Here is a 10416-nt window from a genome sequence, read left to right on the forward strand (position 1 = left end):
TTTTGTGCGGAAAAACCCCAAAAATAACGACTTTGTTTCAACTATTCATTTCCTTCTCAGTGGGCCTCGAGTCAGTTCACTAGTATAATAGCGTAAGCTTCTGTTGTTGTACGTCACACGAATCACCCACATGACCAGCATCGGCCAATAGTGTTTTTTTTTTTTTGCGCACAAAAAGTATTCTCGTCGTTTGATAAATTTAAGATTGAGCCACTGTAGTAACTTGGACTTATTTTAACGATGTCTTTAATCTTTTTTCATTTCATCAAAAATATCTTAATTCGCATTCCGAAGATGAACAAAGGTCTTAGAAGGTTGGAACAACATGAGGGTGAGTAAATACTGACAGAATTTTAATTTTGGGGGGAACTATCCCTTTAAAAAAACACACACTTCCAGTCAACTGTCAAACGCTGTCATCAGCATTTTGAGAAGGGTAATGTGAATGTGCTTCACAACATGCTGACATTCATGACAAGCAAATGTATATATATATATATATATATATACAAGTTTATTGTTATAGTAGCTATTATTTAGCTTCAGTAGACATTGGTTCACAAACTGGGGAGGGACGTATGGATTAGTCATGTTCACTTTGTGTGTTTTTTGAAGCCTGAACTTTGAGGGATCTATTCACTTGCATTATATGGACTTTTCTGAAAATCTTTGTTTGTGTTATTCTGGAGTATCCCTTTAAGCCAAAAATACAAAAATCAATATGTATTCCCTGAAAATATTTTGAAGGATGTTTAAATAACTGGAAAACTCAACAAAAATACTGAAGAATTAAGAAAGCTATTTTTTCCAGTGTGATTAGAGTCACACAAGCCCTAGTCTGGATCATGTAAGTGTACATTCACTCACCCTCTCCTCCTCCTCCCTCATGTCAGGCATTGTGCTGACACACAGTGTAACTGCCGTGATGGCCACAAACACCACCGAGAGGCAGGCAAAGATCTTCCCAGGAATCCCAGAGTGAGGGTTCTCCACCATGTCTCTAAGGCTGTGCATGCACCCCGCCAGACGACCCTCCTCTGGGACCCCGACACCCGGCACCTCCTCATACGACTGGGGTGAGGTCAGCTCGACCTCCTCCTCCTCCTGCCGGAGTCTCTGCCGTTGCTCCTCCTGCCGAAGACGCAGTTTTCTCAAGCAACACCACTCCAGGCTGGCCTCCTCCACACCCCAATACAACAGCTCCTCCTGAAAGGACAGTGCGCACATCTCCCGCAGAAGACGGAGTTTCCCGGCCGCCAGGAACGTAACAATGGAGCGGAAGGCGCTGGGGCTTCGGTCGAAGAAGAACTCATTGCAGTGGGCGTCATAGTCATCACATAGGTCGAGGATTTCCTCGGCATTGCTGCAGCTACGTAACTTCCCCAGGCGCGTCAGTGGGAACTCCTCAAGAGTGGACCATGGTATGCGATAACGGATGCCGCCCACATTGATGATGGCAGTACGGTCAGCTAAAACACCCTCATCTGCTCCAGCCCCTCGATTCCGGTGAACCTCGTCCTCTTGTCCGCTGGGCTTGCGCTGAATTTGCACGCGTTTGTAGAACACACCCTTTTTGCTGCTGATTTCATGGGGGTTCTCCAAAGTTTTAAAGTGGAAGGAGGTAAACTGATGATCAGTACTGCCTGCTAGGAAAGCCACCTCTTGGTACATCTCTGCCACGTGGCTGAGCAGTTCGTACACTCCACAAATACACAGTCTACCAGGTCACAGTAGTCATCATGGCGGAGCTTTGAGAGAGAGATAAAAGAGGCATATATCAATAATGAAGACACTATAGTTCCTGCTCAAGTGTGCAAACACAATGGGCACAACACCAACACATTCTTTGGTCAAGATGTATCCAAAACACACTGGAAATACTCCACAACACAAAAGGAAAAAATCCCTTGTACACTGCACATAATTAAGTTTACCGATTTTCAAACAGTTTTGTATTGTTGCAATATTGCTATGTGAATGAATAATGTGCACTTTTTCTTCATGTTATCTGCACCCAGATATCCCTATTAATTGTCAGCAAATATCCACCAGATGACACAAAATGTGTCTTTTTGACAGCTACGGGGCTTTTGTTAAAACTACAGATTGGACATCTGCATTTTTATATTCCCGCCCTTGGACAGTCGGAGTGACAGAAAGGAAGAAAAATGCATTATGGGTGTTTTTTTCTATTTTCTCTTGTCATGTAGAACCTATTTAAAATAATTAAATAAATAAATGTGCTTCTACTGCCAGCCAAGCTTTGATAACTCTTTCAGTATTTCAGTTATTTAAACTTTTTCCCTGAATGTCTGAGTTAGAAACATTTCTGTCACCTGATGGAGTTTGAGTTCTTTGTGACTGTCGCCATTGGCTTGCTTAGTTGGGAACACAAAATATTTAATAATATTATTGTTTTGACTGAACTGACGCTATTAGATGAGAACAAAACTTGAACTGAATTGAGCTGGATGATGACAACACTATTTCAGTGCTGCTTTATAGCTGATTCGAATTTGTTTCATAATTGGTGAATTTTGCACTGTTATTACACTGTTATTGAACTGAGTCAACATTGAACTCACAGTGAATAATGCACTATTTTCTTCTGAACTGAATCAACACAGAACTGACTTCAGCTAAATAATAATACTATTGTCTTTACAGCAGAATTGAATTCTGTTCGCATCATTGATCATCACTTTCCTGTTTAACACTATTATTTTTTTAGATGTTTAATGTCCCCTTTAATGTTTAAAATTACCCCTGCAGACCCTTTAAGCCACAAAAACAACAACATAATGAGACAACACAATCAGAGCTAGATATAACACAAGGGGACTTTGCACAACTTCCATTGTGTTGTGTCTTAAAGGAATAGATCTGGTTGTTATTTTTACCTGTGTAATTACAATAATATGGACTAGTCCTTTCAAGCTTCAAAAATGGACACAAAAGAACCATTTGTTTGAGGTATATTCCATGTCTTCTGAAGCCATATAAAAGCTTTGTGAGGATCATTATAAAATTAATCATTATTCAGTAACAATAATGACAGCCACAATTAGCACCCTGTATTGTATGTGCACTTGTAGTGTACTTTAAATCTTTAAGCTTACACCTGTATAAATATATAAGAATACACTTTCATGACTGTTTCTTAACACACTTAAGAATTATGTCTTTGACAAAACTTTGACTGTCAATTTAAAAGTTTTACTTTAAAGTAAATTTTAAATCACTGTTTTAATAATCTTTTATCATGTTTTAACAAAGTACACTTATTTTAATGTGTTGACTAACATACTAATGTACATGTATTTGATTATAAGTGTAACTATTGTGTGTTATTTATGCCCAATTCACTATTACATTTTCACAGACAAGTCATAAGCCTAGTCCCAGACTAAAATGTATGTTTGAGCTTGTTTTACCATAACTGAAAGCAACTTGTACTGACATATATTAAAATATGTCAGTGCCGATGTTTTGTCTCAAGATGCACGCCAGTAATGTTTTTTTTTCTCTATAGGGCACGTTTATAAAAGCTACTTAAATTCCCTAATTAAAAGGCCAACTCCTGCCTTAATCTAAGCCTTATCTGTAAAACCAGGCCTTAAAGTTAATGTTTCTAAAATGTACTAAATTGATTCATTACTACAAATATATTTCAATACATGACATACAGTTTTCAAAATAAATTACATTAAAACTATATTTTAGTTGACCATAAATTATTGTCAGTACGTTCAGCTTAACCATTTTACAATGACAATAGAAACATATATAAAATGTCATACAAAAATGTTCTTAAGTCTTACATAAAAAACACTTTCAGCTAAATACATTTAAAACACATTTAAACTATAATACATTTTCATTTTAATTGCAATTAATATGGAATAAAGTCTCTCTAAGTTGTCTCTGCCCTGCTGAAGATTTTGAGTAAAAATGAGTACACTTTTGCACGGGTGCAGAATTTAGCCTTTCCATCATTCCATGAACTCTGGATTAAGAATAGCAGAAGTAGCTTTAGCACGTTGACTGTCTCAAGGGCAAAAATACTCAAACATATGTAATGAACGCATAGAGGTTTTCAAACATCACAATTCATATTCACACTAATATATTTGTCGTCTTTGTCTCCTTATACATCACATTCTCCTGACTATATTTGCATTTTTTTTTTCAAACAGTAGTGAATATAGGTTCTTCCATCAGTCCCATGGCTTTAGAAGTCGTAATTGCTCACGAGTCTCAGGATGCAGTAAATTCATGTCACAACACAAGTTGAATCCCAAAGCAGAGGAATTAATTATGATGTTTTCTTTTCTATTCATGGGTAAGTTCCTAAATGAGCCATGTTCTCTACACAATGGTAGAGTAAGGTCCAATGCGCTCAAACGAACATGGGTATAATTAGTGCAACTGCAATAAGAGATTTATGAAACAAACCTTCTCACGCCAGAGGATTCAACCTGTAATTCTGGGAAAAAGCCATCGGTCTCACAAAGGCTAGTCAGTCTTTTTTTAAATTAAAGCATGATGTATTCAAACAGCTTATCTGAGCAGAAATGAATCTCAGACTGTCGTCTCCCTCATTATATTTATTAAGACGTCAGAAATGAATAATGAAAGATTGGTGCTATCATAGTGAATATTACTGAACTTCAAAAAGCAGCAGGCAGAATTTTAAAGCTCACTTAAATCAAATCAAGTTTTTATTTCAATCCCAATTTTAACTTAATTTATATTATAAATGAAATCTTTTTTAGAGTGACTCCTCTAAGTTATGATATAAGAAGCAATTAAAGAAACTTTCGAATGTCATACATGATACAGCTTCTGCCCCGTCTGAGCTTTAATTTTATTTTTCAACATGTTGCCTCAGCACCGAGGCCTCTGTCAATCCAAATGAATCAGTGTCTAATTGAAACATGCCATGTGTTACTGCTCAATCCATGAGTCAATAAATGACCCAGCATTTCCTGCATGAAGCTCATACTGTGAATGAGCTCAAACTGCACATAATGTGCCAGTTGAAGTAGGCACCAAGGCATTTTGAAAAATGCAAATGAGGCAGACTTTTCTCTTGTCCAAAGATGACACTAGGAAGCTACATGTAACGATGATGAAGGATTTTTACTCAATGCGATTGAGTAAAGTAAAGCAATGTAGATGAATGACAGATCTTTACAACATGAGGTGACTTTCATCAAGTGAAAGAAGTACCAAACAAAGCAAAATGACAGATCCCAAACTATTTGAACAGTATTGTATTGTAGTATAGTATTATAGTAATATAAATATTATTGCTTTATAGAGTGGCATACACTATAAGTCCATAAAAATGGTACAACTTCACAGAAGTGGCGTTTTTCTGGTTCAGCTGGAAGTGCTGAGGACACTGCTTTATTAAAGCGAAGTGAATTATAGGGGGTAACAGAGAGGCCAAAAACAGAGAGAATGTCTGAAGGAGTTTTCACTTCTTTATGGCAACTAGCGCTCAAACACAAAACTCAAACTGTGGTGGCCTCTGAGGACCATTCTGTGATCAGTTATGTCTCATAAAACGGCATAAATCGGTAAAAATATGTAACACAGAACAGATAACGTCAAAGACGTCCGTTCATGACGGGACGTGTCGGAAGGACGTCTTTTCAACAGTCATTAAACGTCCAACTGTTTGCAGGGGAGTAATGGCTGCTGAAAATTCAGCTTTGCCATCACAGGAATAAAAATGCAAATAAAATGCATTTTTTAAAATATATTACAATAGGAAACAGTTATTTTACATGTTAAATACATGTTTTGCAATGTCACTGTTTTTACTGTCTTCTCGATCAACCTAATGTAGTGAGAATAAGAGACTTTAAAAAAACATTTAAGAAATCTTACAAACCCTGAATTTTTATACAGATCTATTGTAGTGTATAATATGAAAACTTGCACACACATACATGCAAGTGAAAACATAAACCATTGAGATGAAATTCCCTAAAGGCAAAGAGTGTAAGAGGGTGTTCACACTGAGACAGTGTGGGCAGAGCTGTATATCTGCTATTTCTTTCTTTCTTTCTTTCTTTCTTTCTTTCTTTCTTTCTTTCCCTTTCCAGTCTATTCCTTTAGTCCTGTGGGTCTGTATTGAAGTAAGAAGTTGGTTTTGAAGATGGTCTGTGTGAACGATGGTTAAAGACCTTGGATGCCCCCCACCCCCCAAATTATATCCCGGAAATCGAGTGAGTGTGATAGAGCCTGTTTCCACTAGGAAAGATGCGTTTTCGGTGATCCGATCACAAGTGGTCGGCCAAGACTCGTTACCGTTACACCTGGTATTATCACGCGTTTCAAATGCGTCTTCTGTGACTGTGACCACTCTTTTTTCGTCACACTCAACTATACATCACTTTCACTTTCGGTGCACAAATGCTATTGAATGATCAAACCTGTGTTAGGAGACTTATGCGAATAATATAGTAGTGGCATATAATATATATTTTTTTTTTATTAGGAAGGGTATTGTGCCAAGTCCCAGAAATGTGTTTTTGCAGAGTGTGATGATTGCACACGCATACCCAATACAAACACATGGGCATGACAATCATCTTAAATATTACTAATCACTAATTAGTGATAAAAATAAATATCACTAATAGGCTAATGGCTATTTGAGTGAGGCGATTCAATCTCTGGTTTTTAATAGGGGAAAACAGAAATAAGTACTGTCTATATAAGGATTTTACAGTAGCCTACCAATATTTAACTCAAAATTATGAATCATTTAATGCCAAAAAGTAACCACTAGATAACTGTATAGCCCTATATAAATATATATATACTGTATATACATGGCTTTGTACATTGCTTTCAGACATAATAATTTAATTGTATTAGGTTTTGCATTTGGATTATATTTATAGCTTATATTTATACATTATTAGAGACTACTTTTTGTCAAACTTGAGATTGTTTTTGTTTTTTGTTAATTTGTTAAGTTAATTTGAAGTGTCAGTTTCAACATCATTTACCGTCAAATCTGGACACAGAGAAAGCATTTTGTTACTCGTCATCATACTAGTTTATAGCTTGATCAGTCACATGTATATAATCAGAATATTGACACAAGATCTGGTCTGTGGTCTCTCCTGTTTGAAAAACTCAGCAAATCGATCAGTGATTGACAAATTCAGATTCAAGTAGCTTTATTGGCATGGTAAAAAGTCTTTACATTGCCAAAGCATTGACAGGGCTCTGAACCAATTGTGTTGAGCATTGGCAAATTTACAGGCAACAATGGGCATCGAACAATGCAGTGATTGACAGCGCTCAAATCTAGGGGCATTGGGCATTGTCTGATTAGGCCTACCTGTTCTTGACAAGCGGTAGGTTAGAAAACGAGCGTTCCACTTTTCGGTGCTGTACATCCATTAATCTTTTGCTGAAACTTCCTCTTTGTGATATTGAGACATATCGTAAGCTTGCCAGCCCGAGCATTTTGAAAATAAGGAGAAAGGCGTTTTTAAATGTGACATGAAAACTATCCCTAAAATCCGTCATGTGCGCTGTGCGCTCGTCAATTGCCTGTTATTTTAAAACCTCCAACCAGTAACTACTGTAATTAGGCTACTAGTACTATAGAAATAGATTCATAATAAAATATTTGTAAAAACCGCTGAACAGAGGCCCCCTGATCACGTAGACCCCTAGACTGCAGCTTTTGCGTTAATCTGCTCCAGCCTTGGAGACTGTCATCACAATTAGCAATCGGCACAGATCCATTCTAAGATGCCTGTAACATTGATTTCCTTTTTGTGAACTACTTCATCAAGGTCCCCGTAAAGACATATTAAAGCACAGCCACACAAACTCTCCAGCACAGACAGACAGCTGAGGTCCTATGGGGTGGTGAAAGATGAAAAGGAACGGCGTACAGCAGCCTGTATGAGTGATGGTGCTGATGATGAGTGTTGCGGTGCTGTGCTGTGTGTCTCCCGCGGAAGATGAAATTCAATAGTGATGATGGGGAGATTTCTGCTACGGCACTTAGAGGTAGAGACTGATTAAGGCACTCATGAATCAATATGTATTTGTGCTTGTTCTTAATAGATGGCGACGTTATTCACGCCGCTGTGCTGTAAAACGAATCGGAAGACAATAAGTGGATTATTTTACTGTCAATTTTTATGTTTCCAGCGATGGATTACGCTGCTAGGCAACCCTTAAAGTTTATGATAAAATTGCAAATCCTCTCATTCAACAAAACACACAGATTAACTGCGCTGTTTCAAACCAAAAACATATAATTCATTTTTTTTATTAATATTAAGAATTAAAATGAATTCTATTTTAATATGTTAACTTTAATATTGCGATTTTTTGGTTTTACGTAAGTGTTCATTAAAATTAATCAAATTAGGCATTTGCAAGATTCTTTTATACAAACAAACTTATGTTGATATTTATCAGTTAATTCCCTGGGAATGAAACCAATGACCAAAGTGTTGCTAGAGAGAGGACCAGGATATACAACTCCATAGCTTGGAAAAGAAATGAAGAAAAAAAGGTGCGCACATCATACTCAGATTAAAGTGTCAATTCAGACACTACAAATTGAGTCACTTAAATAAATGATGGCTGGATAACTGCGGCAGGTTTGGGGTAGTAATACAGACAAAACTGTCAGATTCTCAGTATTAAAAACACATTTAAAATGAATTTAAGTTGGACAGAAAACCAAGAGACTGTCGAGAAGTTTTATGTGACAAGAAAAAGTAAGTATAGCCTTCTTTTTATCTTTCAAGACTTTAATACACACACTATCTATAGAGATCACATTTATGCATGTCAGTCACAGGTTAATTATTTTAAATTATTTTCAGACATACTTCAAACAGACATATTTATTACGTTTTTTATGCTTAAAAGACTGTGTTAATAGCCATTGTACCAAATGTACTTTAACTCATGAGTTACATGGCAATCTATTGTGTCACCAACTCACCCAAATGATAAATGTACCATTAAATATCCAAAGGACTTATACTATCCATACATTCCACCAAAATAAACATGTTAATTATGTCACTTCAATAATAGGTCAGTGGCTTGCATATCACCTCACTCTTTTCTTGATCAAACACACATTGAAATGAATTACAGTTGTCCACAACCATCTAATTAAGTTTTCTTTTAACTTGTATTTTGCTGGGCATTTATAATATAGGCTAACAGTGATATTTATGAATATATAGCCTATATGAATATAAATATATGATGTAAAAGTTTCGTGACAACCCTAACTAGTTACTTAAATGTACAAGTACTAATTTGGAACGCATTATAATACAATCATATTAAAATATAGAGTGGCCATTAAAACTCACAGTTTTAGTCATCCTGGTTTTAGTTTGCAGCTTTAAAAAAATCTAATCATATTGTTTTGCAACAGCTGATATGAAATGGATTCATCAATGTGCTGGTAAAATGAAGCCATGTTTTTATTAAATATAGCTTTTAAATTAATATTTATTCTCAGTTATGTAACTTTATAGTTTGCCATCTTGATTTGCCTGAAATCGCAAACTCATCTATTCCGTATTGTATTATAATATCATCTACAGAGAAACAGAGGAGTGTAATACTAATGAAACGAAGTAGATATGAAATGTAGGTTTTGTATTAAAACCAAGCGATTTACAAACATATCGTTTTGGAAGTCAGAAGAGCACCGCACACGCTTTGGATAAGCTGTGCTTTATTTAACTGCTATTGCGATAACGCACACAGAAACAAACATACAAGAGCCGCAGATATGAACTGACTTATTGCAAACAAATACAAACTCGAAAAAAATACAAAATGAACAGTCGACTTACCCGTTTTAAGCCCATTGATTTTGCGCTGCCCTGCTCATTTTCAGCTTGGACATGTAAGTTGTGCTGCGATGCATTTGCACATTTAGACTACTTTTATTCCTTTATCCGTATTGCTGGAAGGATTTATTCCAGCATCAGACTGACTCCAGCTCATAGCTCCTCCACAACTGCTAAAGTTCCTCAGTCTTCGTGTCTGAACACCGGATCTGCTAATGGGTGTTACTGCTGCTCTCACGCGCACACTCGAGTCCCCATCTCACCCCGAGTCTGCTTGCTTAGTAATAACAGAGCATTACCATGCAGAAATACGTTAAAACACACACACTCTCTCTCTCTCTCTCTCTCTCTCTGTCTCTCTCTCTCTCGAATTTTACGAGTTTACTAATTAAGCTATCCACATTATAACCCATCCTGCTGAACAGCTCATTAGCGCGTGAATGTGGACGGGATGTAGAGGAGCTCTTTCCATCGAGTTTCAAAACATTAGCCCTAGTTATTTAACTTTTTGTGTCACTCGTTTTGTGGGCTAATTACACACACA

At 36.7% G+C, this 10416-nt stretch overlaps 1 protein-coding gene across 1 annotated transcript in view; it reads right to left on the reverse strand.

The window, feature by feature from the left end:
• kcng2 (potassium voltage-gated channel, subfamily G, member 2) overlaps positions 1-10070 on the reverse strand; it is a 68872-nt gene extending 58802 nt beyond the window's left edge. Inside the window, exons 1-2 of the mRNA XM_077196539.1 lie at positions 9876-10070; positions 868-1748 (exon numbers count right to left, since the gene is read on the reverse strand). Coding sequence (XP_077052654.1) covers positions 868-1671 — 804 coding nt within the window. The 5' untranslated portion in view covers positions 1672-1748; positions 9876-10070. The remainder of the gene's footprint in view (positions 1-867; positions 1749-9875) is intronic.
• Positions 10071-10416: the final 346 nt, after the last annotated feature.

Source organism: Siphateles boraxobius, unplaced genomic scaffold (assembly GCF_051911475.1).
Source record: "Siphateles boraxobius isolate OS27281-9 unplaced genomic scaffold, OSU_SipBor_1 35, whole genome shotgun sequence".
Classification (NCBI taxonomy): domain Eukaryota; kingdom Metazoa; phylum Chordata; class Actinopteri; order Cypriniformes; family Leuciscidae; genus Siphateles; species Siphateles boraxobius.